At 30.4% G+C, this 27437-nt stretch overlaps 1 protein-coding gene across 1 annotated transcript; it reads right to left on the reverse strand.

Moving 5' to 3' along the window:
- Positions 1 to 10705: 10705 nt before the first annotated feature.
- hbt (headbutt) lies at positions 10706 to 25656 on the reverse strand. The gene is made up of 3 exons (XM_075298030.1): positions 23817 to 25656; positions 11576 to 11756; positions 10706 to 11503 (listed from the first exon to the last, which is right to left on the reverse strand). The coding sequence occupies exons 1-3, from the start codon at positions 24262 to 24264 to the stop codon at positions 10717 to 10719; spliced, it is 1416 nt and encodes a 471-aa protein (XP_075154145.1). The 5' UTR covers positions 24265 to 25656; the 3' UTR covers positions 10706 to 10716.
- Between the last annotated feature and the right edge of the window lie 1781 nt (positions 25657 to 27437).

Below are 27437 nucleotides of genomic sequence, written 5' to 3' on the forward strand. Positions count from 1 at the left end.
GAAGTCAAATAGAAAACACATGTCCTCAAACTTGGTTAATAGTATTTGTTGATTTTCATACTTTCTATACATAAGAATCATTTAACAAGACTATGTTGAATTCATATATTTTTTCTTAAATAAATCTTTGAATTTGATTTGAATTTGGAAAGTGGTTTGGAGTCATCGTAAAAATACATGTCCTCAAACATTGATAATATGATCATATAAATGTGGAAATTCCTTGCTCTGTCAAGCAAGACCATTAGAAATAAAGTTAAATTTAAAAAAATTTGAAAATTGTTTTGAAGTCAAATAGAAAACACATGTCCCCAACCTTGGTTAATAATATTTGCTGATTTTTATATTTTTTATAACATAAGGTTTTTTTTTTTAATTTACTAAATCATTAAAAAAATATGTTGGAATCATATATTTTTTCTTAAATAAATTTTTGAATTTGAAAAGTGGTTTGAAGTCATCGTGAAAATACATGTCCTCAAACATTGCTACTATGTTGAATTCAAATATTTTTTTCTTAAATAAATCTTTGAATTTGAAAAGTGGTTTGAAGTCATCGTGAAAATACATGTCCTCTAATATTGCTAATATGATCATATAAATGTGGAAATTCTTTGCTCTGTCAAACAAGACCAGTAGAAATAAAGTTAAATTCAAAAAAAATTTTTTTTTTTTTTGAAAATTGATTTGAAGTCAAATAGAAAACACATGTCCCCAAACTTGGTTAATAGTATTATTTGATTTTCATTTTTTCTATAACATAAGATTTTTTTAATTTACTAAATCAGTTAACAAAACTATGTTGAATTCATATATTTTTTTTTTCTTAAATAAATGTTTGAATTTGAAAAGTGATTTGAAGTCATCGTGAAAATACATGTCCTCAAACATTGATAATATGATCATATAAATGTGGAAATTCTTTGCTCTGTTAAACAAAAATAGTCGAAATAAAGTTGAATTCAAATATTGTTTTCTTGAAAATTGATTTGAAGTCAAATAGAAAACACATGTCCCCAAACTTGGTTAATAATATTTGCTGATTTTCATATTTTCTATAAGATTTTTTTTTTAATTTACTAAATCATTTAACAAAACTATGTTAAATTCATTTATTTTTTTCTTAACTAAATGTTTGAATTTGTAAAGCGGTTTGAAGTCATCGTGAAAATACATGTCCGCAAACATTGATAATATGATCATATAAATGTGGAAATTCCTTGCTCTGTCAAACAAGACCAGTAGAAATAAAGTTGAATTCAAATAGTTTTTTTTTTTTGAAAATTGATTTGAAGTCAAATAGAAAATACATGTCCCCAAACTTGGTTAATAGTATTTGTTGATTTTCATACTTTCTATACATAAACATCATTTAACAAGACTATGTTGAATTCATATATTTTTTTTTCTTAAATAAATCTTTGAATTTGGAAAGTGGTTTGGAGTCATCGTAAAAATACATGTCCTCAAACATTGATAATATGATCATATAAATGTGGAAATTCCTTGCTCTGTCAAACAAGACCAGTAGAAATAAAGTTAAATTAAAAAAAATTTTTTTTTGAAAATTGATTTGAAGTCAAATAGAAAACACATGTCCCCAAACTTGGTTAATAGTATTATTTGATTTTCATATTTTCTATAAGATTTTTTTTAATTTACTAAATCATTTAACAAAACTATGTTGAATTCATATATTTTTTTCTTAAATAAATGTTTGAATGTGAAAAGGGATTTGAAGTCATCGTGAAAATACATGTCCTCAAACATTGATAATATAATCATATAAATGTGGGAATTCATTGCTCTGTCAAAAAAAAAAAAATAGTCGAAATAAAGTTGAATTCAAAAATTTTTTTCTTGAAAATTGATTTGAAGTCAAATAGAAAACACATGTCCCCAAACTTGGTTAATAATATTTGCTCATTTTCATATTTTCTATAACATATTGTTTTTTTAATTTAATATATCATTAAAACAAACTATGTTGAATTCATATATTTTTTTTAAAATAAATCTTTGAATTTGAAAAGTGGTTTGAAGTCATCGTGAAAATACATGTCCTTAAAAATGTATAATATTATTTTGATGATTTTCATATTTTGATTATATAATATAGGAAATTTTATAATTTACTAAATTATCTAACAAAACTATGTAAATAATATATGCAATTTTAATAAATAATAAAAATAAAAAATTATTATACAATTAAAAATAAAAAATTATAAATTCGTTATGTTCTTGTCATTTTTTTAATGTGAAAGTGGTTTATGTATTGAGATTTCAATTTATGCTTTGTATATGTTGGTATATGTAAATATATGTGGTTTTATTAATACATTATAGATATATATGTACTTCAATAAAGGAATGTGATTTAATTTTTCTATAACTATTGTTGTTCTTATGTTTTTGTTCGGCCTTTTTGTTATTGTTATAATACTGTTTTTGTGATATTAAATATTGTTTTTTGTTTTCTGGTTTTTAAATAATTTCTTTTTTCTAAGTTAATAACTTATTCTAAAATATTATAATTTTTCTTTTAGTATGTGTTTTGTTTTTTTTTTTTTGTTTGCTGTGGTTTATCAATGTATAAATATATAATTCTTTTGTTTTTACTTGTTTTGGAATTTGTCTATACTGCTTTGGTTTACTATAATTAATGTTGTTGTTGTGGTTTTTTTTGTATAATTTTTGTTTTTTTCTCATAATTCCCTTGATCTTGAAGATCGTTTGTTTGGAGAATTATTTGTTTCTATAACATATGTTGCCAATTATTTATTATTAATAATACAATACAAAAACTTGGTTTTGGGTCTTTTGGGTTTTATTTTTTTTCTCAATAAAATAAATATAATTCAAACACCAATGGCTTTAAGCTAATTTTACAATTAACATAAAATTTTGTTTATTTGCATATTTACCTCTTTCAACCTAGATTTGTTTTATAATTTTTTTATAGGTCTATTTAATATTTTTTCCTTTTTTCAAATATATTTTTATATTTAATATAAAATAAAATAAGAAAATACCCCTTGCACCGATATTAAGTTTGCTTTGTTTTTTTTTTTTTAGATAAATCTTTTAAATAAAATTGTGTTTAGATGGATTTGTTTTTGCATTAACTAAAATTAAGTGCCAATATATTTTTGTTTGTTTATAAATTTCATCCTAAATTAAAATTATAGTTTTAACATTTCATTTATGTAAATTACTAAATTACAATTTTTTTCTAAAGGGAAAATTCAGCTAATTTAGTACTTGTAGCTTTATTTGTATTTATATAAAATCTAAATTTAACTTAAATATAATTGAATGCAATAATAACCGTATAAATATTTATCAGACTGTAACATTTTGCAATATTATGTTTTATTGATAAAATGTTAATCAAAAACATAATCTATATGTAATACATAGTACAGAGATAGTTAGTGATTAAAATTAAAATTGTAGAAAAAATGTCCATGAAATTTCTAGAGTCCACACAAATGTCTGAGAATTTTCTTTCATAACTAAAAACCTTTAGGAAAATCTACTTTGAATATGCAATGAAAAGTTGATCTATGAAACTTTTTTAAGGCAGTTTCGAAAAATGCTACAAAAGATATGAAAGTCGCTTTTAATATTTTTTTATATTTTAAAATATAAAATAAAGTTTTAATGTTAAAACCATATTTTAGAAAATTTGGAATTCACTTCAAATTTAATTGAATTTATTAAAAATGTAAAACCACTTTTTAAAATCTAAAAAAATTTTTAAATTTTTAAATAAAGTTTGGGTAACAAAAAATATATTATTATAAATAATATTATTTTTCTAATTTTCATTAGATTATAATTATGTTTTAGAAATACTGTGAGTGCCAAAATAAAGTGTTTAAGAAATGCTGTTTTGATTAACCAAAAAATAAGAAAATATTAAGAAGCTGCAAATTTTAAGAATTTATTAAATTTGAATAATAAAATTTGAGAATTAAAAAAAATTAATTTTTAAAAAATATTTTTAATATAAAATTTCTAATTTTCATTAGAAGCTGCAAATTTTAAGAATTTATTAAATTTGAATTATACAATTTGAGAATTAAAAAATAATCAATTTAAGCAAATCGAAAAATTACCAAATAAAGTTTGGGCTATAAAAAATATATTATAACAAATAATATAAAATTTCTAATTTTCATTAGATTATAATTATGTTTTAGAAAAACAGCGAGTGGCAAAATTTTTTAAAATCTAAAAAAAAATTGTAAAATTTTTAAATAAAGTTTGGGCTATAAAAAATATATTATAACAAATAATATAAAATTTCTAATTTTCATTAGATTATAATTATGTTTTAGAAATATAGCGAGTGGCAAAATAAAGTATACAAAGTGTTTAAGAAATGCTGTTTTGATTAACCAAAAAATAAGAAAATATTAAGAACCTGCAAATTTTAAGAATTTATTAAATTTGAACAATAAAATTTGAGAATTAAAAAAATCAATTTTTAAAAAATATTTTTAATATAAAATTTCTAATTTTCATTAGAAGCTGTAAATTTTAAGAAATTTATTAAATTTGAATTATACAATTTGAGAATTTAAAAAAAAAAAAATCAATTTAAGCAAATCGAAAAATTACCAAATAAAGTTTGGACTATAAAAATTATATTATAACAAATAATAAAAAATTCCTAATTTTCATTAGATTATAATTATGTTTTAGACTATAAAAATTATGTTTGGACTATAAAAATTATATTATAACAAATAATAAAAAATTCCTAATTTTCATTAGATTATAATTATGTTTTAGAAATACAGTGAGTGGCAAAATAAAGTGTACAAAGTGTTGCTGTTTTGATTAACCAAAAAAATAAGAAAATATTATGAAGCTGGAAATTTTAAGAATTTATTAAATTTGAACAATAAAATTTGAGAATTTAAAAAAAATCAATTTAAATTTGTTTTATGCAAAAACTAACAATAAAATGCAAATTTTAAGAATTTATTAAACTTGAACAATAAAATTTGAGAATTAAAAAAAATCAATTTAAAAAATTTTTTTTATGCAAAAACTAACAATAAAATTTTCAAATATTTTAGACAAATAAAATTTAAAAAAAAAAACTTATACAAATTAACAACAATATAAATACATAATTTATTTTAATACTTGAGATGAAAAAAAAACAAAAATGTTTGATTAACTTAATTTGATTAACTTTAAAACCATAAAAAGCTACATGTAACATTACCTACTTTAAATAAAAATTAGAAAATAATACTGAAAAAAAAAAATAAATACATAATCGGTTTTAATGCAAACAACAATAATAATTGATTAATAAAATTATTTATTTCCAATATGGAATTTCTAGAGATTATATATGCTTGTAATATTTTTTGACAAACTTCAACTAATAGTATTTGGATATAATTTAGAACATTTTCGACTAAAAAACTATATAAAGAAATTAAAATTTGAGTTTTGCTTTTAATTTAAATATTAAAAATTAATTTTTGTAATTTAAAATTCTGCAAATTGTATTCCGAAAATAATTTTAAAAATACTACATTTTCAATTTTATGAATGGTTTTAAATGTATTATTTCATATTTTTTATGGATACTATAATTTATTTATACTATTATAATTATAACAGTGCAAAACTTCGAAAATATATATCTATAATAGATTAATTCTTCGATTTTTGTAATGTTTTTTTGTTATTCCGTTTATTTAAAAAAGTTTTACTTATCGAATTTTTAAAATATTTCATCTAAATATTATTTTTTAAATAACAAGTTTTTGTTTTGTATTTAATTATACATATATACATATACCAAAATAAAATTAATTTTTTTATTATTACTTATAAAAATAAGGAAATAATACCGAAAAGAAAAAAATATAGCATATTATTGTTTTTGAAAAAATATAGCATATTATTGTTTTTGAAAATCTTTTTTTTTTTGGGTTTCTAAAATTATTTCCAAACCTCTTGGATTGTTTTTGTTTTAATTTTAATATAATTTTAGATCTTTTATCGAATCTTTTGAAGATTTGTCTACTTGTTATAATTAATAAACAATTTTTATACAAAAAAAAAAACACACACACACACACACCCACACAAAACCCAAAACTAATATAACATTTAAAGACTCTAGGAAAACAAACAATTTCAAAAAATCAAAATATAATTTCTAAATAAAAATTGCTTGTTATACAATTTCTATACACACAAAATTTTTTTTTCTGATTCAATCACGAAATTAATTGATCCAATTAATTTTTAATTGGAATGTCTTCAATCACAGAAATGATAGTATCAATTAAAAAATTAATTGAAGGTCAATTAAAAAGTTAATTGATTCAATTAAAAAATTAATTGATACTATTACTTTTGTCATTGATTTTTGTTTCAATTAAAAAATTTGTTGAATCAATTAAATTTTTAATTGAAAATTTTTTTAAACTCAATTAAAATTTTAATTGGAAAAATTTTCGTGAAATTTTTTGTGTGTACTTAAACCTTGAGCTTTGAAAATCTATTTTTTAAGAATCCTGAATGTATTTCGAAAACGTTTGGATTGTTTTTTTAATATAGTTGTAGAATTTTCTTATCGAATCTTAAAAAAAAAATTGTATAAATGTTATAATTAATAAAAAATATATAATTAAAACCAAAACAATATAAAACACAAAAAAACAAATTCTAAAACAAAAGAATAAACAAATTGTAATATTTTTGATTCTGAGAAAAAAAAATAAAATACTATTCATAATTAACAAATTAAAATTTTAATTTTACATATAATTTAAATATTTAAAAAATAAGTTAAAGTTCTTAAAATTCGGCCCAATTAATTTTGAGAATAATTTTCGGAATATTACATTGGCAATGTCGAAAATATTTTAAATTTAAAATATAATATTTTATATTTTTTTATGAATATTATAACTTCTTTATACTGTTATAATATTATAACAGAATTATAATTATGTCAAATAGCAAAATTTTCGATTATTAAAATGTTTTATTTTTAAATTTACTTTTCAAAACAACTTTCGGAATGTTACACTGGCAATGTCGAAAATGTTTTAAATGCCAAATATAATATTTTATAATTTTTATAAATATTATAATTTATTTTTGGCGTTATAATATTATAACAGAATTATAATTATGTCAAAATTTTAAAATATTTATTTACAATTGCAAAATTTTCCATTATTGGAGTGTTTTGTTTTTAAATTTAATTTTGAACGGAATGTTACACTGGCAATGCCGAAAATGTTTTATATGCTAAATATATTATTTTATATTTTTATGAATATTTTTATTTATCTATACTGTTATAATTCTATAACAGATTTATAATTATGTAATGTATGTTACGTATTTTTATGACTATTATAATTTATTTATACTGTTATAATTTTATAACAGAATAATTTTTAAAATACATATTTACATTTTCGATTATTGCAATGATTTTTTAATTTTGAAAATAATTTTCGAAATGTTTTAAATGCTAAATATTTTATTTTATTTTTTATGAATATTACAGCTTATTTATACTGTTATAATATTATAACAGAATTATAATTATGCCACATTTTTAAAATATATATTTACAATAGCAAAATTTTCGATTATTGGAATATTTTGTTTGCAAATATAATATTGAAAATCAATTTCCGAATGCTATATTGTCAACGCGAAAAATGTTATAAATGCTAAATATATTATTGTTTTATGAATATTATAATTTTTTTTATACTGTTATAATATTATAACAGAATTATAATTATGTCAAATTTTTAAAATATATATTTACAATTTCAAAATTTTCCATTATTGGAATGTTTTGTTTTTAAATTTAATTTTGAAAATAATTTTCGGAATGCAACATTGTCAACGAGGAAAATGTTTTAAATGTCAAATATAATATTTTATATTGTATATTTTTTTATGACTATTATAATTTATTTATACTGTTATAATATTATAACAGAATTATAATTATGTCAAATTTTTAAAATTTATATTTACAATAGCAAAATTTTCGATTAATAAAATGTTTTGCTTTTAAATTTAATTTTCAAAATAAATTTCGGAATGTTACACTGGCAATGTCGAAAATGTTTTAAATTCTAAATCAAATATTTTATTTTTTATGACTATTATAATTTATTTATGCTGTTATAAATTTATAACAGAATTAAATTATGTAAATTTTTGTACATATATATTTACAATAGCAAAATTTTCGATTATTGAAATGTTGTGTTTGTACATTTAAATATGGTTTCAGAATTTATAAAAGAGTTGTCTAAATATTATAATTTTTAAATTTTTTTTATATATTCAAACCAAAAATAAATCCCAAAAGTAACATAAGTGAATAACAAATTAAAACACGAACACGCAAAAAAAAAAAAAATAAAAATTAAAAATATAGTTTCTAAAGCAATACATAAATTGTTAAACATTTATTTAGTACTTATAAAAATAAGAAAATAATACTGACAAAAAAACTAAAATGTTATATATAAATGTATAGTATTTATATTATATATATAAATATATATTTTTTAATTATAAAAAATAGAAAATAATACTAAGAAAACATAAAATACTATAATATATAAATACAACACATAATTGGTTTAAATATTAAAATTTTGTGTGTTTGAGAATAGATTTTGGTTAAAGAAATTATTTCAAAAATCCTTGGAATGTTTTTTTTTTGTTTAATTTAAATAAAGTTTATAATTTTTTTATTGAATCTTTGAATGTTTGAATGAATTATTTTTTTTTAATGTTATAATAATAATTTTTTTATATAGTTAATTTTAATACCAAACGAAATCAAAAAAAAAAAAAATTAAATTAAATTACAAGCAAAAATATAAGTTCTAAAACAAAATAATAAACAAATCTTTAATTATTTTTTTGTTACTTATAAAAACAAAGAAAATAATACTGAAAATTGTGTATTGGTTTCAATACTTAACTTTTGTGTATTTTGAGAATCGACACTTCTAATACTTTATATACATTAATATATAAATATATATAATTGGTTTAAATATTAAATTTTGTGTGTTTGAAAATAGATTTTTTTGAGAAGTTATTTTGAAAATCTTTGGATTGTTTTTTTTTTTTTTTTTAATTTAAACAAAGTTTTAAATTTTATTATTGAATCTTTAAAAGATTTTTTGAACATTACAATAACAAATTTTTACATAATTAATTTTAATACCAAAACAAATCACAAAAATATATAATTTTTAAAACAAAATAATAAACAAATTTTAAAATATTTTTTTACTTCTAAAAAAGGCAAATAATACCAAAAAAAATAAAATACTATACAATTGTGAATTGGTTTCAATATTTAAATTTTGTGTATTTTGAGAGTCGAAAACTTTTTATATACGTAAATACTATACGTAATTGGTTTAAATATTAAAATTTTTTGTGTTTGAAAAAAGATTTTTTTGAAGTTATTTGAATCTTTAAAAGATTTTTCGAATGTTATAGTAACACAATTTTTATAATTAATTTTAATACCAAAACAAATCACAAAACAGAATAAAATTAAAAACAAAACTAAAATTTTTAAAACAAAATAATAAACAAATTTTGAATTATTTTTTTTTACTTATAAAAAATGAAAATAATACTGGATAATTCTGAAAAAAATAAAATAAAAATAAATATACATAAATGGTTTCAATAATTAAATTTTGTGTATTTTGAGAATCGAAAACTTAGGTTTCTGAAATTATTTCACAACCCCTTGGATTTTTTTTTAATTTAAATATAGTCTTAAATTTTTTTATTGAATCTGACAAATCTTTAGTCTAAATGTTATAATTAATAACCAATTTTTATACCAAAAAAAAAAAAAACAAAGACAAAACAAATCCCAAAAGTAATAAACAATTTAAAGACTCTACGAAAATAAACAATTTTAAAAAAATCAATATATAATTTCTAAAGAAAAACTGTTTCTTACAATAAAATTAAAAACAAAAATATTTCATGTCCAATAAGCTCGTATTAAAATTGTAATAATAATATGTAAAACAAATATATAATTTTTGAAACAAAAACAAATATGTAATTTAAAAAAAAAAAACAATATTTTTACTTAAAAAAAGAAAATAATACTGAAAAAAATAAAATACTATACAATTGTAAAACAAATCACAAAACAGAATAAAATTAAAAACAAAACTAAAATTTTTAAAACAAAATAATAAACAAATTTTGAATTATTTTTTTTACTTATAAAAAATGAAAATAATACTGAATAATGCTGAAAAAATAAATACTAAACATAAATGGTTTCAATATTTAAATTTTGTGTATTTTGAGAATCGAAAACTTTTGTTTTGAGATTCCTGAACTTTTTTCGAAAATCCTAAAATGTTGAATTCTGTAAGATCTCCTATTTCCTTATCTAGTATTCACAGGATAATTTTCTCCAAGTGTATGACCAACATTTCTGTTATATCTCTAACAACGTTTATCTTTACACTCTATTGCTGTACTTTCACTACAATGACCTATAGCCTCATCATCGTCATCATGTTCACCCCCAATACCGGCCAATTGGGCCTGTTCTCTATAGGCTTGACACTGTCGACAATGTTTTTCAAGAAATTTCATGGACAAATGGAATGTATATCGGTGCCGGGTACAACGTCTTTACATTTTATACTCCACAATTTGATTGGGATTTAGGAATTGTTCACGTTGAGCCGCATCCAAATGCGAGACAGTACGCGATATAGCCGAATTAGATGTATTGGTATTGCCACCAGCTGGCAGGCCTCCCCCCGATCCGGTCGAGGCACTTTTCTGATGTTTATTATTGTTGTCATGTGGTGGTGGCGGCTGTTGGTGCGACTGTTGATGATGATGAGGTTGATAGATATCAGCCGAACTAATTACGCCCACATTGACACCAGCAACAACAGGTTGCTGTTGATAGCCCGAATACTGAGGCGGATATTGGTGTGGCGTGTGATGAGACTGAGACTGATGGTGATGATGCGATTGTGGTTGTTGCTGCTGCTGATGGTGGGTGGTGGTGGTGGTGGCATGATGGCTGGGCGCATTGGCATACAAATGCTCTGCCGTGGGTAGTGGCTGTGTGGCAGCAGCACTGGTGGCTATCGATAAATGGGTACGATGTGGCTGCTCGGAGTGTACCATCGAGGGAAACTGTTGCTGGTGTGAATAGTCAGCACTACTGCCACCTCCCAGCCGGGTACAAGAGTCATCATTTAGTCCCTCACAAATATCGCCACCACCACGTCGATGATGGGAACTGCGAATGCATAGCTTGGTAAAAAGCCAAACTCTTGCCCGATACAGCAAAAAGCAAACAAAATGGACAATAAACACAAAAATGATGGCACACACAGTGACTATGATGGCCTTGCCAGGTTTCCGCCAGTCCAACATGGGATATATAGCCTGTTCGTTTTTCCTATAACCATATGAAACGATTCCGATTAATCCTGGAGATCCTTGAAATGTGGCATAAAGGACATTAACTTACCTGTCTGTGCCACCAGCCAAAAAGTATATGCCCGTGAATATGGCATAGGCTAAACCAATGCCTGTTGTAAAGTAGACATGACTGAGTTTAATTGGATGTCCAACAATGGCCAAATCGATAAGCATTATAATCGAATTCAAGACATGCACCATAATGTTCAATGTATCCACCTTATGGACCTCTGCAAGCATACAATAGAAAATTAAAAAAAAAAAAACAAACATTACAAAAATATGAGAGTTAGGATATGTGTTTGTAAACATAGGGGAAGAGAGTGAGGAAGAGCGAGGAAATGAGAGAGAGATTAATAGCCTTATTCCTGGGGATAACAGAGCAATTGATAAAAACAGTGTTGCCAATTTGGTTTTCTCTATATCTGGCTTTCTTAAGGTCTTTTAGCGGAATAAGATTTTCCACATATTTCAAAGGACAAGCCCAACATCTGGTGTTTTTTTTGTTTTAGAAAATCTAGCGTTTTTTGGGTGAAAAAGAAATCTGGCAACACTGACTACAAGGAAATTGTAATTATTTGTCGATGGAAATATAATGACTCGAATTGTAAATAGTACGGAGAGTCTATAGATCGTAGGCTGAGAATGAAGCCGACCCACATTTTTGTCGGGAGCAGATGACCATCGATTTTTGCATGATGTTTGTTAATTATGGTACATATGTCAATAGATCGTGAGCAGACTGGGTGCACTTAAAGGACTGGGTGGACTGGGTGCACTTAAAGGAAATTGTAGTACTTTGTCGATGGAAATATAATGACTCGAATTATAAATGGTACGGAGAGTGAGTCAATAGATCGTGAGCAAAATATGAAGACGACCGACATTTTTTGTCGGCAGTGACTTCACGGCTGAGCTACTTTGCTTGATGATTGTCAAGTTATTATGGTAAATACGTACACCCAGAGAAGGAGCAATCCCACGGCGGCGGGTTCTCTGCACCGGATTGACCCGATGAGTCCAACTCATCGGCCAGCCGCTGCCACATCAGTATTCGTGTTGTTTTGACCGTCCTCTTGTGTTAAAGGAGAGGGGAGCCTTCTCCGTTTGCATTTGGTACGAGTCAGGATAGAAGAATATCCAGAACCATCGAACTTTTCAGTCTACCGAAACCAAATTCACCACCGTTCGATTTCGGTGTTAACGGTGCATGAAATGGGTGCACTTCCGGAACTTTTCCGGCCTAAAATCGCTACCAGAGTACAGAATACGTGGCAGGATGCTCTGTCAACGACAGCAGCGGCGGATCATCGGACTAGATGACCCCAACGACATCTACATCTCAAAAATATTCCCCACGTTGACTAAAAGGAAATTGTAGATCTTTGTCGATGGAAATATAATGACTCGAATTATAAATAGTACGAAAAGTCAATAGGTCGTGAGTCCGTACAACCAGAGAAGGAGAAATCCCACGGAGGCGGGTTCTCGGGACTCGAATTATAAATAGTACGAAAAGTCAATAGATCGTGCAGCGGCTTCAAGTTCGTACACTAAGAGAAGGAGCAATCCCACGGCGGCGGTTCTCTGCACCGGATTGATCCGATGATCCAACTCATCGGCCAGCGGCTGCAACATCAGTGTATGTGTTGTTTCGACCGTATTTTTGTGTTGAGGAAGATTCCTTCCAAGGAAACTTTTCCGTTTGCTTTTGGTCCGAGCCAAGATAAAGGAAGATCCCGAACCATCGAACTTTTCAGTCTACCGAAACCAAATTCACCAACGTTCGATTTCGGTGAGGTGTACACGGTGCATGGAATGGGTGCACTTCCGGAACTCTTCCGCCCTAACATCGCTAACGGAGTATAGTCACACAGACTACGTGGCAGGATGCTCTGTCAACGACAGCAGCGGCGGATCATCGGACTACATGACCCCACCGACTTCTACGGCTCAAAAATATTCCCCGCCGCAGCAAAAAATCTAGCAACGTTGACTAAAAGGAAATTGTAGATATTTGTCGATGGAAATATAATGACTCGAATTATAAATAGTACTAAAAGTCAATAGGTCGTGAGTCCGTACAACCAGAAAAGGAGAAATCCCACGGGTTCGCGGGACTCGAATTATAAATAGTACGAATAGTCAATAGATCGTGAGCAGAAAATGAAGACGACCGACATTTTCGTCGGCCCTCAATTTGTGGCATCGGTGGCAGCAGCTTCACGTACGTACACTAAGGGAAGGAGCAATCCCACGGCGGCGGTTCTCTGCACCGGATTGATTCGATGGTCCAACTCATCGACCAGCGGCTGCAACATCAGTGTATGTGTTATTTTGACCGTCTTTTTGTGTTGAAGAAGATTCATTCCGAGGAAACTTTTCCGTTTGCTTTTGGCCCGAGCCAAGATAAAGGAAGATCCCGAACCATCGAACTTTTCAGTCTACCGAAACCAAATTCACCGCTCTTCGATTTCGGTGAGGTGTAAATGGTGCATGGAATGGGTGCACTTCCGGAACTCTTCCAGCCTAACATCGCTACCGGAGTATAGTCACACAGACTACGAGACAGGATGCTCCGTGAACGACAGCAGCGGTGGATCATTGGACTACTTTGACCCCACCGATTTCTACCGCTCAAACATATTCCCGCCGCAGCAAAAAAAATCTGGCAACAATGACTAAAAGGAAATTCTAGTTCTTTATCGATGTAAATATAATGACTCGAATTATAAATAGTACGGAGAGTCAATAGATTGTGAGTAGCAAATGAAGACGACCGACATTTTTGTTGGCAGCCGAGGACCCTCAATTTTTGCCATCGTTGGCAAATTACGGCTGATCCACTTTGCAAATTATTACATACTCCCAGAGAAGAAGCAATCCCACGGCGGTGGGTTCTCTACACTGGATTGGCCCGATGGGTGCGTGCTGTGTCGATCGCTTTTGTTTCGATTTGCTTTTGGTCCGACCCAGGATAGAGGAAAATCCCGGACCATGGTACTGTTCAGTCTATCGAAACCAAATTCACTACCCTTCGGTAAGGTGTAAACGGTGCATGGAATATTGTTGTAGAAGTTCCGGAGAGTGCATAATTTTTGCGATGTGATTGCTTACGCCCTAGGTTAGGTATAGTGGCAGCCCGATATTTCAGGCTCACTTAGACTATTCAGTTCATTGTGATACCACAGTGGTGAACACCTCTCTTAAATATCACTGAGTGCTGCCCGATTCTATGTTAAGCTCAATGACAAGGGACCTCTTTTTTATAGCCGAATCGGAACGGCGTTCCACGTTGCAATGAAACCACATAAATGTTACCAGCATTACTGAGAGGGGAAAGCGTTCACTGAAAAGTGTTTTGGTGTTCGGTCGAAACCGGGATTGAATCCACGACCCTATGTATGCAAGGCGGGCATCCTAACCATTGCACCACTGTGGCTCCCACGATGCTTGCGCCATTGTGATGGTTACAATGTGCTACGTAATCTTCGCACAAGGAATGGTGGTGGATACCTGGCTTTCATATTGCAGCGTTCCCTGCAGTATAGACCTATTTCGCCTCTGTCAGACATTAGTGACTCCTATATGAAATGTATGGGGGTAGCAGTCAGGTCTGGGGCTGTAGAGATAGAGATATACAACGTGTATTTACAGCCGGATGGTAGCTGTGCTCCAGGTTATAACCCAAATATTGAGGGAATGTTGTGTGGGCATAGGTGTTAGGAGTCTTTAAGGCCAATCCCTGAATTTTGGCATTCTCTACTAGGTGACCAGAGAGGCATAGCTGTGGAAAAGTAGACAGACGACTCCATGGTTTGCACGGTGAACGAAAAGGCTCCCACGAGAATTATGCGCGATTGCAACAGTTTGTCTGATATATCTTTAGTGGCATTTCATCGGGATCAGACCACCTTCCCATAAGTCTTAGCATTGACTGACCCATCGAATTCATAACCTCTGAACGCTGGACGTTCATCAACCAAAAGAAAACCAACTGGGATGGTTTCAGGGAATACACATATCTCCGTTTCAGTCAGCTCCCGCCCCCTCCCATGTTCATGTTGCTCAGAGGCTGTTCCAGAGCATCATCAATGCAGCAGCTGCTCGCTTCATACCCGCTGGTCAAATTGGCCATATGAGACCCAACTTGATGAACGCTGTCGTGCTAACCCTGTTGATCCTAGAAGCAGGGAACTGATTCTAGAGATTAGTAACACAGTCGACGATCACAAGCGGAACACAGCGGTTAGAGCACCTGAAGCAATGTAAGCTAGGTACCGAACCTGGTAAGATTTGATGAACAGTAAGAGTCCTCTCGAATCCCGCTAAAAGGGATGTCAGGATTTAAGTCACTTTGGCGGGGTGATGGTGACTGCTCCGAAGAAAAGTGATAGATTTTGTAATCAACAAGCGGAACACATGGTTAGAGCACCTGAAGCAATGTAACCTACGTACAGAAACTGATGAATTATGGTCAACAGTGAGAGCCCGCTACATGGGATGATGGGATTTCTGTCACCTCTGGCGACGTGACGGTAACTGATCCTAAGAGATGTGCTTGATTTTCAACCGACCGTTTTTCGAGCATCCCGAGAGTGATAGAGAGAACAGAACAGCTATTCGCTGCATTCGCGATGTCCGATACACTACATTGCGAAGGTTAGGTTAGGTTAGGTGGCTGCCCGATGTATCAGGCTCACTTAGACTATTCAGTCCATTGTGTTACCATTGTGGTGAACTTCTCTCTTAACACTGAGTGCTGGCTGATTCCATGTTAAGCTCAATGACAAGGGACCTCCTTTTTATAGCCGAGTCCGAACGGCATTCCATATTGCAGTGAAACCACTTAGAGAAGCTTTGAAACACTCAGAAATGTCACCAGCATTACTGAGGTGGGATAATCCACCACCGAAAAACATTTTTGTATTCGGTCGAAGAAGGAATCGAACCCACGACCTTTTGTTTGCAAGACGCGCATGCTAACCATTGCACCACGTGGTGCAATGCGAAACGATCCAAGGTGCTGAGCCCCTCGGAATTTCTATGCTAATGCTGAAGTATGTGGGAATACGGAGAGTTGAGTACCTGACAAGACCCCTCAATTTCTCCCTGGAGTCACTCCTTATACTCGATGTCTGAAAAATAGGTAAGGTGATTTCACTACTGGAGCCAGGCAATGACTCTAGCAAGGGTGAATCGTACAGACCGATTCCCCTTCCCTCGCTAGTAGCCAAGACACTAGAAGCACTACTAACTACATACCTCGACCATTGTTTTGCATGGTCCGATGATTGTCCTTCTCAAACTTTATGTTGGGTGAAACATATCGTCCTAGCTTAACATAAATACTACCAGTTGAACTAATTTGTTTTCTTTATGTGTATCAATTAATGCATCAGACCATATACCAATTACAAGCATAGGCATATAGAGTATTGAATGCGTATTGTTCCCTAACTTATCTTTCCATTTGTCTGACTTTTATAATACCTGATATTTTGTTCCACCTATCCATTGGCAATGAATGCATCAAGGGATTATATAGACCATGTTGTTGCTCCCCTATGTAAGTGCATGGCAGAGAGTTGTTCCAAATATTTCATAGATGGATAAATTTTTATGAAAATGACATTTTAATTGGATGGTTCTATGTGTTCTCCAAGCGGAAAGTATGTCATTATAAGGATTAGCATTGAAACTAAGTTCTTTGTTCTCGTTACCAAAATGCAGAATGCCGACCAAAATGGGTGGTTGGCTTCATTCTATGTTGGCCTATATGATTTTGGGAATTAATAGCTGAAATAATCTGATGACCCCATTTAAAGTAATTAAGTCTCATTCAAATCTTTCTGGGGGTATTTGGAAAGGAATCCCCTATAATCGAATGAATACAAAATTGCGGCTTTTCTAGACATCGAAGGGACATTAGATACCGTCATTTCGAGTTCAAAAGCAAATTCATTATCAACTCTGAATGTTGATCAAGATATACTGAGACTGATAGACGAACTTCTAAGGAAGAGACATATTTTAGCCACTCTAGGGCGAGCAATCATTCTAAGGTATGTAAATAGAGGCAAGAAGGAGTTCTATCTCCTCTTCTTTGGAATGTTGCTATAATATATTTGGATAATCTACTATCAAGGGTTCGGAACAATCTCCTAAGCATTGAGGATTGGTGTAGGCAAACTTTTATTCTTGTCAACGCCGCTAAGTCCAGAGCTATGGCTTTTAATGCTGTTGGAGTTGCTATACCTAATTTGTTAATTGGTAATCAATATTTGGAATATGTGCCAAGTATGACCACCTTGGGATTTCTTATAGACAGCAAATTGAGCTTTGAGGACCATATCAACAAGGTGATTTCCCAATTGACATTTGGACTTCGAAGGCTTTACAGTATTAATTGCACTATTCCATTGAAGCTACGCAAGATGTTAGCCCATAGCTTTTTAATGCCTAGGATTTTGTACGGGTTAGAGGTGTATACGGGGACCAATACGACAAACAGAATGAGGTTAGAGAGATACTTCAATAGGGTAATCAGGTACGTTTACGGACTGCGTACTCATGATCACATATCGGCGTATGTTAGGGACTTCTTGGGTTGTAGTTTTGATAATTTTATAAAGATTAGGCTGGTGACACTATTTTATAAAGTGTACAGGGCTGGAAGTCCACAATATTTACTATCTCATTTTCAGTTTGGTTCATCTGTCAGATCGCATTCCCTGATATGTCCCCGCTTTAATACCCTAATAATGCAGAATTCCTTCGAGGTAAGAGTATGTCGTATCTGGAATGTATATCTTCCATATGAGGATAGACATTTTGCCCATTCAGTTCAGGAGTTTGCTGACAAGATGCTGTCTAATTTGTAAACCCTGCATATCGAATAAAAGGTTGATAGTGGGTAAACTTTTTTTATTTTTTGGGGGAAACGTTTCATATCCATGAACATTCTTTTTTTTTATTTTTTAGTATTAAGATTTTAGTGTTAAGATCTTTTTACCTTCCATTATATAGAAGTGAATCTTAGTGCCATAATACATTACTCTGTAATCGATTTGGCCCTTTTAGGGCTTATAGATTATGAATAAATATTGAATTGAATTGAAATAACCTTCTGATTTCCTTAGAAAATTAACGGATAAAAGTAGTGGCATATTCTAATGACGTGAATTTGGCAGTCGGTTTAAAATTCCCATCTACAATTAGAGAGCCCTTATACAAGGTGCCCTGCGGATGATTGAGAAATGGGTGAAGGAGAATGGTCTAAGGGTAAATCGTGTATTGACAGAATTAGTCATGTACTGCAAAGAAGGTAAAATTTCCAGGGTTAAGCCTATCGTCTTAGGTAAGGTTAGGTTAGGTTGGGTATAGTAGGTTAGGTGGCAGACCGATGTATCAGGCTCACCTAGACTATTCAGTCCATTGTGATACCACACTGGTGAACTTCTTTCTTATCACTGAGTGCTGCCCGATTCTATGTAAAGCTCAATGACAAGGGACCTCCTTTTTATAGCCGAGTCCAAACGGCGTTCCACAATGCAGTGAAACCACTTAGAGATGCTTTGAAACCCTCAGAAATGTCACCAGCATTACTGAGGTTGGATAATCCACCGCTGACAAACTTTTTGGTGTTCGGTCGAAGCAGGAATCGAACCCACGACCTTGTGTATGCAAGGCGGGCATGCTAACCATTGCACCACGGTGGCTCCCTTGAGTATAGTATATAGAATATGTAGTATTTTTTACTGTTTGGTAGATTGGTAGAATTATTGATGTTTTGGCAGATTTTGCAAAATATTTCTCTGTAAAAATTTTCTATAGAAATAACATTTCGACGAAATTCTAAAGAAATAAAATTTTCTATAGATACAAAACTTTCATAAAATTGTCATACAATTTTCTATAGAAATAAAATGTTGACAAAATTGTGTTTTTGTTGTTTTTTCGATCTTTATTTTCAAACCAGAACAACTTTTTTTTGACAAAATTTTCTATAGAAATAAAATTTTGACAATATTTTCTATAGAAATAAAATTTTGACAAAATTTTCTATAGAAATAAAATATCGACGAAATTTTCTACAGAAATACAATTTTCATAAAATTTTCTATAGAAATAAAATTTTGACAAAATTTTCTATAGAAATAAAATTTTGACAAAATTTTCTAAAGAATAAAATTTTGGCAAAATTTTCTAAAGAATAAAATTTTGACAAATTTTCTATAGAAATAAAAATTTTTGCAAAATTTTCTATAGAAATAAAAATTTTTTCAAAATTTTCTATAGAAATAAAATTTTGACAAAATTTTCTATAGAAATAAAATATCGACGAAATTTTCTACAGAAATACAATTTTCTATAGAAATACAATTTTCATAAAATTTTCTATAGAAATAAAATTTTGACAAAATTTTCTATAGAAATAAAATTTTGACACAATTTTCTAAAGAAATACAATTTTGACAAAATTTTCTAAAGAATAAAATTTTGGCAAAATTTCTATAGAAATAAAAATTTTTGCAAAATTTTCTATAGAAATAAAATTTTGACAAAATTTTCTAAAGAAATAAAATTTTCATAAAATGTTCTAAAGAAATAAAATTTTGGCAAAATTTTCTACAGAAATAAAATTTTGACAAAATTTTCTAAAGAATAAAATTTTGGCAAAATTTTCTAAAGAATAAAATTTTGATAAATTTTCTATAGAAATAAAAATTTTTGCAAAATTTTCTATAGAAATAAAATTTTGACAAAATTTTCTAAAGATATAAAATTTTGTCAAAATTTTCTAAAGAAATAAAATTTTGACTAAATTTTCTATAGGAATAAAATTTTGGCAAAATTTTCTATAGAAATAAAATTTTGACAAAATTTTCTAAAGATATAAAATTTTGACAAAATTTTCTAAAGAAATAAAATTTTGGCAAAATTTTCTACAGAAATAAAATTTTGACTAATTTTTCTATAGGAATAAAATTTTGGCAAAATTTTTTATAGAAATAAAACTTTGCAAAATTTTCTATAGAAAATTTTGTGTTTGCTAGTTTTTTTTGGTAGAATTCTCTCCAAATTTTGGAAGATTATTTTTGGTTCGAGTGGCAACCGTGAAATTGGCACCCCGATATTTCAGTCTCAATTAGACTATTCAGTCCATTGAATAGAACTTCTCTCTCATCACTGAGTGCTGCCTAATTCTATGTTTAGCTTTATGACAAGGGAACTCCTTTTTATAGCCAAGTCCGAACGACTTTCCCCATTGCGCTGAAACCACATAGAGAAGCTTTGGAAAACTCAGAAATATCGCCAGAGGGGATAATCTACCGCTGAAAATCGGTTTGGTATTTGGTGGAAACTAGAATTGAACCCATGACCCTTTGTATGCACTGTGGCTTCCTTTTATTCTAGTTAGGTGGTATTTAAATTTCCTTTGGTGAGTGTGCAAAATACCTCGGAGTTTTATTGGACAGGCGGCTGAATTTTAAACTCAATTATAAAGAAAGGGGGCATATTTAGACAGGAACGGATTCCCTTAATTCCATGCTGCAGCTTTGGCCTTTACACATAATTGCCAAACAGTCATCTGAAACAACAACTGTGCGATTGCGCGAGCTATCGCTGTGATCGAAGAAAGTGTACGGTCACAGTTCGGTCCTCAAAATAATGGCAGATGAGACAAACGTAGGGGATTACAATTTGGCGAAACCGCTTTTCGAAAAGAAATTTGAAACACTAATTCCCAACTGTGAGGCGCGGTTAACACAGGCCATGGGGAATACAATTTTTATAGATTTATATTTTATACCATTGGCCCCAAATTGGATGGACAAATGGCCCCAAGACCCACTCGAAAGACTTGGAATTTAAAATCACGAAAAAAATATCTAATCAATATAGTGTTTTCACTTAAATATATTCGTGGTGAGCCATTTGAAAAATTCCATTAATGCTGGGTAGGTATTTAGATCACGGTTGCCACTCGTACTAAAAATTATCTACCAAATTTTTAAGAAAATTTTATCAAAAATCTACCAAATTTAAAAAATTTTATTTTGAAGTTTTTGATCAAAAATTTGTCAATTTTTTGTTCTTTAGAAAATTTTGTCAAAATTTTATTTCCATAGAAAATTTTGTCAAAAATTTATTTCTATAGAAAATGGTGTCAAAATATTTTTCTCTAGAAAATTTTGTCAAAATTGTTTTCTATACAAAATTTTGTCAATTTTATTTCTACAAAAAATTTTGTCAAAATCTTATTTCTATAGAGAATTTTGTCAAATTTTTTTCTATAGACAATTTTTTCCAAAATTTGTTTCTTTAGAAAATTTTGTCAAAAATTTATTTCTCTAGAAAATTTTCTCAAATTTTTATTTCTATAGAAAATTTTGTGAAAATTTTATTTCTATAGAAGATTTTGTGAACATTTTTGCTATAGAAGATTTTGTGAACATTTTTTCTATAGAAGATTTTGTGATTTTTTTTTTCTATAGAAGATTTTGTGAAATTTTTTTTCTATAGAAAATTTTGTCAAGATTTTTTTGACAAAATTTTATTTCTATAGAAAATTTTGTCAAAAATTTATTTTTATAGAAAATTTAATAAAAATTTTATTTCTATAGAAAATTTAGTCAACATTTTATTTCTATAGAAAATTTTGTAAAAATTTTATTTCTATAGACAATTTTGTCCAAAATTTATTTCCTTAGAAAATTTTGTGAAAATTTTATGTCTATAGAAAATTTTGTCAAAAATTTATTTCTGTAGAAAATTTTCTCAAATTTTTATTTCTATAGAAAATTTTGTCAAAATGTTATTTCTTTAGAAGATTTTGTGAAATGTTTTTTCTATAGAAAATTTTGTCAAGATTTTTTTGACAAAATTTTATTTCTATAGAAAATTTTGTCAAAAATTTATTTCTATAGAAAATTTTGTAAAAATTTTATTTCTATAGAAAATTTAGTCAACATTTTATTTCTATAGAAAATTTTGTCAAAATTTTATTTCTATAGACAATTGTGTCCAAAATTTATTTCTTTAGAAAATTTTGTGAAAATTTTATGTCTATAGAAAATTTTGTCAAAAATTTATTTCTGTAGAAAATTTTCTCAAATTTTTATTTCTATAGAAAATTTTGTGAAAATTTTATTTCTATAGAAGATTTTGTGAAAAATTTTTTCTATAGAAAATTTTGTCAAAAAATTTATTTCTATAGACAATTTTGTCAAAATTTTTTTCTATAGACAATTTTGTCAAAAATTTATTTCTATAGAAAATTTAGTCAAAATTTTATTTCTATAGACAATTTAGTCAAAATTTTTTCTATAGACAATTTTGTCCAAAATTTATTTCTTTAGAAAATTTTGTGAAAATTTTATGTCTATAGAAAATTTTGTCAAAAATTTATTTCTGTAGAAAATTTTCTCAAATTTTTATTTCTATAGAAAATTTTGTGAAAATTTTATTTCTATAGAAGATTTTGTGAAAAATTTTTTCTATAGAAAATTTTGTCAAAAAAATTATTACTATAAACAATTTTGTCAAAATTTTTTTCTATAGACAATTTTGTCAAAAATTTATTTCTATACAAAATTTTGTCAAAAATTTATTTCTATAGAAAATTTTGTCAAAAATTTATTTCTATAGAAAATTTTGTCAAAATGTTATTTCTATAGAAAATGTTGTCAAAATTTTATTTCTATAAAAATTGAAGTATATCTAAGTTGGGGAGGAATATTTTGTAAAATCTACCAAAATATCAAGAAGCCTACCAATCTACCAAGCCGTAAAAAATTTATCATTCTACCAACTGTGGCAACAGTGATCTAGATCCATTAAATATGTGAGTAGTCATTTCCCTGTTCATTCTCCATTCCTCTATCCGATGCACTGGAACTGAATCTTGGTATTTGGCTCCATTATCGGGCTCTTGTATCTGGATCCAAAAATAGTCATTCCTCTCCTTGGTCGTAGTTTCATGCTGAGTAAAGATCCTTTAAATATTTGGCCCTGTTTTCCCCTTTTCTCTTCTATTTCCCCTATCAGATGCACCGGAACTGAATCTAGATATTTGGCTCCTTTACACATTTGTGATCCCCAAATAGTCATTCCTCTGTAGTTTAGTAGCACCAAGCTTCAGATTTTGTTGTATATGCTTCCCTATATTGAATTCAATTGACCAGGGTCATTTTTACCTTATCTATATAGCAGTTCGGATAGGCTCCTCTGAACCTATCGATAAACAAAAACAAAATAAACGTGTACTCTTCCTTCATACTTACCCGGATCATGGACCAGTAGCCAATAACACATTGTTATTATAAATGCATAGACCGTCGCACATGTATAGCATATCCAATAGAGATAATGTAATTTGGACTTTTTCGCCTGACGCATCATCTCAAAATCTTCACGTTCGACCATCATGCCTTGTGTCACAATCATTGCCGCTAACCATGCCTGCACCGTACAAAACAGCAGACCCCAATGGGTTAAATAGATCCACCACTTGGCATAATGATTCTCAAAATGTTCCTCAGTTCGGCCAATATCCAACAGAGAGCACACTAATGCGGCCAAACAGATAATGGCCGTTATCCACCGATAGAAGAGATAGATGATGCGGACCTGTGTATTGCGTTGCCATTGGCACAAATAGAAATTGTGACGATGCACATGCTCGGGTGTGACATCGGGAAAACAGCCCTTCCACAATTTGCTAACCATCATTCTTTTGCGCTGGAAATAGCTGAGATTGAACGGTATGTGGTGGAACTCTTCACAACTATCGTCGTGTTGTTGGGTCAAGGGTCGTGAGGAACAGGTTGAGATAATCGTTGCAGTGGTCTGGTGGTGGTGGTGGTGCTGCTGACTTGGGGGCGCTTGTGTGTGATATTGTTGTTGGTGGTGTTGTTGTAGTGGTGGTTGTGGTGGTGGATATTGATGTTGATACTGTTGATGATATTCTCCGCCTCCTCCTCCTCCACCTCCGGCAGATATGGTTCTATGATCCGTTTTGCTGTGTTGTGATCGTTTATGGGTATGATATGTATCGGAACTTGGACAATAGGGCTGATATGATTCTGGCTGTTGTGATTGTGATGGAGGTACACCTGTTGTCGTTGTTGACTGGTGGTGGTGATGATGGTGACTGCCACTACCTGCTGTGGTTTTGTGATGATAGTGACCTTCGGATGACTGTGGCTCAGCTGATGGTGGTGGCAGGTCGTTGGTGTTTTGTGTGCTCGTGTTATATGACTGAGTATGGTACTGAGACTCGAGATGATGAGCGGCGGCGGCTTGTGGTGTGGACGACGTTTTGCTGCCGTATTTTGGACTTGTACTAGGCGATAAGTACTTCTCCCGCTGTTGTCTGGGCGATGAAGAGGAATGTCGTATCGGCGAAAGACGATCGATGGCCGTAAACGAGGACAATCCCAGATCACAATGACTCTGAAGACTGTTGGCCCGAAGACGTCTACGACCTACAAATTCCCGATCCAAATAACGATCGCTATCGATAATAGGTGAAAACCCACGAGCTCTCTGCCTGGTATAATAACCAGTGGCTGAATATCTGCCCGCGTCCCGACGACGTGGCCGATAGGCGTATGTCTCCGAACGTAGAGAGGCCGGTGGCGATGGTATATAATCGATGGGCCTCGAATAGGTGGACAAGTAAGGTTCGGTACTCACTTGCAAATCGTCATCTAAGGGTGGTAATAGGGGTGGTGGTGGTGGGGGTGCTAATGAAGCTGCTGCTGGCGGGGTGGGTGATGCTAATTTCAATAAACTGGTACGAGTTTCAGCCGCTGATGTGGCCAATAGCGGCCCCGTATGGGCTGCAGCCGGCGATATGCGACCAAAATAATTGCCACTACCACCTAGTGGTGCTAGACCGCCGCTGCCGCTTCCACTCTGACCAAGACCTCCTCCCGGTGTATTGTAGGGATAGTAGCTCTCACCAAAACTTAAACTGTAATAACCGTTATAGCTACTGTGGCCCAGACCTCCGGTGGAATGATGTTTGTAGTAGCGATAACTACGACCCAAAGGTGTATAACCTCCGCCTGCTCCACCAGTTGCTATAGCTCCTAAACCACCCAGTCCTAGACCTGCAAAACCCGTTGAACCGCCCAAATAACTACCGGGCCCACAACCGAACGGTTTGTTGCTGCCGAATAAATGTGGCAACGATTGTGGCTGAACTGCGGGCAAATGATTAAATTGGGGACTTAGGAAGGGATTATTGTAGTGGGGTTGCGGCAATTGTTGTTGTTGATAGATTTGCTGATGCTGCTGCTGTTGTTGTTGCTGCTGTTGCAGATGATGTTGATGGATGTAATTGTGATTGTAGTTGTAATATGTGGGTGGCGTTGTTGTATCTTCTTGTTGACAGAGAAGAGATGAGCGTGGTGCTTGTTGCGCAATGTTGATGTTGTTGTAACAATTGTTGTTGTTGTAATTGCTGTGGCAATTGTTGTTGTTGTTGACGGCGGCGGCCAAATCGTAGAACAACGGCACTGGCACTGGCGTTGGTAAGATTTGTATTTGCGGTCTGTTGATGCCACTAATTGGCTCTGGACAAAAATAAAACTGAGCGTAATCCAATGTGATGAGAATGGTGGTGGTGATTTAAAGTTGGCCCAGGGAAGATATCGAAAATATTGCCTCGATCTGGAGTTTGAATACTAATGCTGCTACAATTGTTGTTCCTGCTGATGATGACGATGACGATAACGATGATGCTGATGATGATCGATCTGTTGCTATTAGGTCCACTGGTTTTATTGTAAACAGTGATAATGCTGCTGCTGATGATAATGATGATGATTATGAAGAAAACGAAGAAGAAGAAGTAGGAGTTGTCGATGCGTATGATGTTGTTGGTGATTGTGTGATCTTTGGTGTTAATCTTTCTTCCTTGAATCTACGTTGAAAATTAACTAAAATGTTGAATTTTCGGTCGCGCAAGACTGCAAACACCATAAAATATCCAAATTTTAAATAACTGTGTGTCTATACTGCTGTGCTCGTAATCTGTAAGAAAACAAGATAAATATGTTGATTTTAAATAAATAATTTAAATTAAATATAAAATACATAATGAGTTTCTTCAGACATTAATTAAATTGTTATTGTAAATTATCACAGTTCGCCACGATTTATAAATAAATAATTTCAATTAAATATAAAATTTCTGTACATAATGAATTAATTAAATTGTTATTGTAACTTATTACAGTTCGCCACGATTTATAAGTCTAACAATAACTCTTTTTGGTTTGCGAAATAGAATTTTTATATAGACATTTTTGTTAACATTTTATTTCTATAGAAAATTTTGTCAAAATTTTATTGCTATAGAAAATTTTTTCAAAATTTTATTTCTATAGAAAATTTTGTCAAAATTTTATTTCTATAAGGTTGGCTGATAAGTCCCCGGTCTAACAAAGAAAAACACATTTTTTTTTGTCAAAATTCGTTTTTATTATTCAACATAGTTTCCTTCAAGAGCGATACAACGATTATAACGACCTTCCAATTTTTTGATACCATTTTGGTAGTACTCCTTGGGTTTTGCCTCAAAATAGGCCTCAGTTTCGGCAATCAGCTCTTCATTGCAGCCAAATGTTTTCCCTGCGAGCATCCTTTTGAGTTCTGAGAACAAGAAAAAGTCGCTGGGGGCCAGATCTGGAGAATACGGTGGGTGGGGAAGCAATTCGAAGCCCAATTCATGAATTTTCCCATCGTGAAGGGGGTATAATAAGTTTGTCATTCCGTTTGTAACACATCGAAATATCGATTTCCGACTATATAAAGTATATATATTCTTGATCAGGGAGAAATTCTAAGACGACATAACATGTCCGTCTTTCCGTCTGTCTGTCTGTTGTAATCAC

Source organism: Haematobia irritans, chromosome 2 (genome assembly GCF_050003625.1).
Source record: "Haematobia irritans isolate KBUSLIRL chromosome 2, ASM5000362v1, whole genome shotgun sequence".
Lineage (NCBI taxonomy): Eukaryota > Metazoa > Arthropoda > Insecta > Diptera > Muscidae > Haematobia > Haematobia irritans.